At 44.2% G+C, this 3,474-nt stretch overlaps 1 protein-coding gene across 1 annotated transcript in view; it reads right to left on the bottom strand.

The window, feature by feature from the left end:
* pold3 (polymerase (DNA-directed), delta 3, accessory subunit) overlaps positions 1-2,969 on the bottom strand; it is a 5,056-nt gene extending 2,087 nt beyond the window's left edge. The window contains exons 1-8 of the mRNA XM_069175473.1: positions 2,837-2,969; positions 2,219-2,274; positions 1,725-1,824; positions 1,607-1,646; positions 1,332-1,464; positions 502-757; positions 350-422; positions 79-259 (exon numbers count right to left, since the gene is read on the bottom strand). Coding sequence (XP_069031574.1) covers positions 79-259; positions 350-422; positions 502-757; positions 1,332-1,464; positions 1,607-1,646; positions 1,725-1,824; positions 2,219-2,274; positions 2,837-2,893 — 896 coding nt within the window. The 5' untranslated portion in view covers positions 2,894-2,969. The remainder of the gene's footprint in view (positions 1-78; positions 260-349; positions 423-501; positions 758-1,331; positions 1,465-1,606; positions 1,647-1,724; positions 1,825-2,218; positions 2,275-2,836) is intronic.
* Between the last annotated feature and the right edge of the window lie 505 nt (positions 2,970-3,474).

The raw sequence follows: 3,474 nt of genomic DNA, 5'->3' as shown, positions 1-3,474 counted from the left end.
GATTTTATGAGCACTAAAACTGTTTGATTATTTAAAAGGAACATTTATCTCAGATTCCCTTCATGAGTACAAACTCACCTCCTGCCGTCTTTCTTTGTCTCTTTTTGAGGCTCCGCAGCAGCTTCTTCTTCTTCTTCTTCTTCTTCTTCTTCTTCTTCTTCTTCTTCCTTTTTCTCGGCCGTTGAACTCTGATGTCGCTGCTCTGATGTGGAAGACGACTTCGCTGCCTCGTCCTCCTTCATGGTTTTGTCGGGTTTCTCTGAGGAAGTGATGAAGATGATGATCCACTTTGTGTTTTTTTAGTTAACAGAGCAGCATGTTGTTGGACATCACTGGTTAAACTACTCACTTCCTGTTTGATTCCCAAAGAAGTTGGCCATTGGATTGACTTTTGCTGCCGGTTTACTTTTGGGGGCGTCGACCTAAAATAAAAAAAAAACAAGCATCATGACGAGCGGGTGGAGCAGCTCCTCCGCCACACAGGAACAGGATCTGACGTACCGCAGGCGGATCCTCTCTCGGCTCGGACTTCGTCTCTTTGCTGCTGTCCTGCTTCTTAGGCGCGGATTTGTTCGCGAACATTCCCAAGATGCCTTTCTGCGGCTTGGCGGCCTGTTTGAAAGCCGCTCTGGCGTCTCCGTTTGCGCTGCACTTTTTGACTTCAGGCTCTGGAGTCGGAGGACGCTGCGTTTCTCTCGTCTGCTGCCGGTCCAGAGAGGTCAGCGGCGCCGCGCCGGCACAGCGGATCGCACTGAATCTACCAACCGAGGGAGGAAATATTCAACCATCCTGAACACGACTCGTTAATTCAAAATAGACCAAAGAAAACATATTGAATGTTGAAACTGGGACATTTAATTGTTTTACGATAAATATATGCTACTTTTGAATTTGATGGCAGCGACACGTGGTGCCTTCCCAGATGTGCGATGCCATGTGCACTAATGCATCCTTGTACCATCACAGATGCTGGCTTTAGAACTGAGCTGATAACAAGCTGGATGGTCCCTCTCCTCTTTAACCTGGAGGATGCAGCGTCCATGATTTCCAAACAGAATCTCAGATTGTGATCCATCAGACCTCAGGACAGTTGTCCACTTCACCTCAGTCCATCTTCAATGATCTCGGTCCAGAGAAGGCGGCGGTGTTTCTGGATCATATTTCTATCTGGTTTCTTCTTTGGAGAGTTTTAACATCATTTGTGGACGCAGCGATGAACTGTGTTCACAGACGATGGTTCTCACAAGTGTTCCTGAGCCCATGCAGTGATTTCCACTTACAGAATGAGCATAGTGGGACAGATTGTCCGCCCTGATTCCTGACCAACGTACCTGCTGCAGTTCTTGAGATTGTCTTTGACGGCATCGTAGTCGACGCTGTAGAGCGGCCCGCTGTCCTTCAGCAGAGCCTTCTGGACACTGTAGACATGAACGCTGACGATCAAACTCATCTTGGCTTTAAAATCTGCAGAAGGAAAAACAGCTGAGTTTACACGCAGCAGACATCTTCTCAAATATGCAAAAACGTAAAGACAAACAGACACTGAAACCAGAACCAGTTCCAGATGAAACACCGCAGGGTGTTGTGGGAAATAACGTTCACACACCTTCCAGCTGTTCCTCTCTGACAACCGACACCTTGTGACTCTGAAAAACAAACACAGCGTCAAACAAACGGCAGCTTTGTGCATTCAGGAAAAGAAAAGCGTCTCAGTGTCGTCTCACCGTCTGCCCGTTGTCCACCAGCTTCCCCGACACCAGGTAGGTGGCGTGCAGCGGAGCCGAACTCTCCCTCCTCTTGTGATCCAGGTAATGGAAGAGCATTCTGGAAACAACACACATCTCAGGTGTGTTTCAAAGATATCACACTCAACACCTCTTTAATTTTCACAGGAAAATATATGACAACTCTTTTGATAATTCTTTTTTTTTTTTTTAGCTGAAATGCCAAATAGATTTTATTTATTTATTTAAATGAAAATTCTTACTTTAAAAATACTTTAAAGCATTTTATAGAAAACATTGAGAATTTATCCCTTTAATAAAAACTAATATTAATGTCTGCCCTCGACAGATCGATCACTTCTACCGCAGTGATTTTTTTTTGTGACAAACCTCCGATTTTCCTGTTTCTACTGATCACAAAGTATTGATCGCTCTGTAAACTTTGGTTTCTGCACGTTTTAATGAAAAAGGTCTGAATGAATCGGGACACTCACTGTTTCGCTGTGTTGACATGAACTCCCAGAGTGAGACTCAGCCATTTATAGGTCACCTGATGAACAGAGAACACATCATAACATCTGCATTTACATCCACACAGGAACAAAACAACTTGGGGAGAAATTATGAGACCGGCTACTCAGATAAATACAGTCAGATCTGAAGGTTTACTTTTATTACCTGGAAACTCTAAAATCTTTCTGTTTCCATCAATCAACTTGAAGTGATGAACAAATGACACAATATAAAAGTGTAAGTGTTGACCTTTGACTGTTGTTTGGGGTTTATTAAATCCTACACTGTCGGTCTGTTGCAGGTTTCCTGCAGTAACTGAAACTAATCAACTGTATTGAAAACTGATGATTTTACCCAATTTCCAATATTTGCTTCATCATCCAGCAGCCGAATTCACCAGAAGACCCAAATAGACCATTGTAATGAATAAATATGTAACTCAATACACAGACATTGTCGTAAAAGCAAGAAAACATTAAATCCGACATTTTTGTGAACGGACTTCAACAGCTAATCCTGTCGAAGCTAACGCACGTTCTAACGTAACAACCGGACTTTAGCTGGAGCAGAAACGTGTCGTGAATCCAAAGTGTTCTTACTATTTTGTCGTGGTCGTTGACGAATTCGTCGATATTATCGAGGTAAAGTTCTTCCATTGTTTGGATTCTCCTTCACGGCGGACGTCTTGTTTAACCGATTTGACTGCGCGGGAAGGCAGTTTATTTACTTCCTGTTATATGTCACGTGTCTGCGTGAATTTCCTGTACGGCGAGAGGCCGAAGGCTGCCCCCTGCAGGCCAACCTGGGCTACTGCTGTAAACCCAACTAACTGGTTCTGTGGTAAGAGAAGTCATAATTCAGAACCATTTCCCAGGAAGTAAGAAATATACATTATTAGGGGCGATCGTTGTGCCCGTGGCGTGGCGGCCCAAAAGTGACGCAAAAATTAGTTGTGGGTCACTTTTTGCTGTAGTATGATATTTTTTAAAATCATGACAAAGGGAAGGCTCAAACCCCCAACCTTTAGGCTGAAGGGCAGCAGTGCTAACCACTGCCCCAACAATCTCCCCAGGACGTGGGCTGCATTGAAATATTCATTCAAATGTGACCAAAATTGCCGCAGACATTCTTTGGATAGTAGATATGCATGTTTTCAAGGAGGTCTGCTGGTGGGTGAGACCTTCTATGGGGAGTCCCTCTGGGTAAGCTGCAAAGGTCAGAGGGCAGGTCCTCTTAA

Source organism: Embiotoca jacksoni, unplaced genomic scaffold (genome assembly GCF_022577435.1).
Source record: "Embiotoca jacksoni isolate LCO1_2020_lvr unplaced genomic scaffold, fEmbJac1.0.p SCAF_67, whole genome shotgun sequence".
Classification (NCBI taxonomy): Eukaryota; Metazoa; Chordata; class Actinopteri; family Embiotocidae; genus Embiotoca; species Embiotoca jacksoni.
The sequence above is the reverse complement of the archived record's forward strand: the minus strand, read 5'-3'. Positions and strand labels throughout refer to the sequence as shown.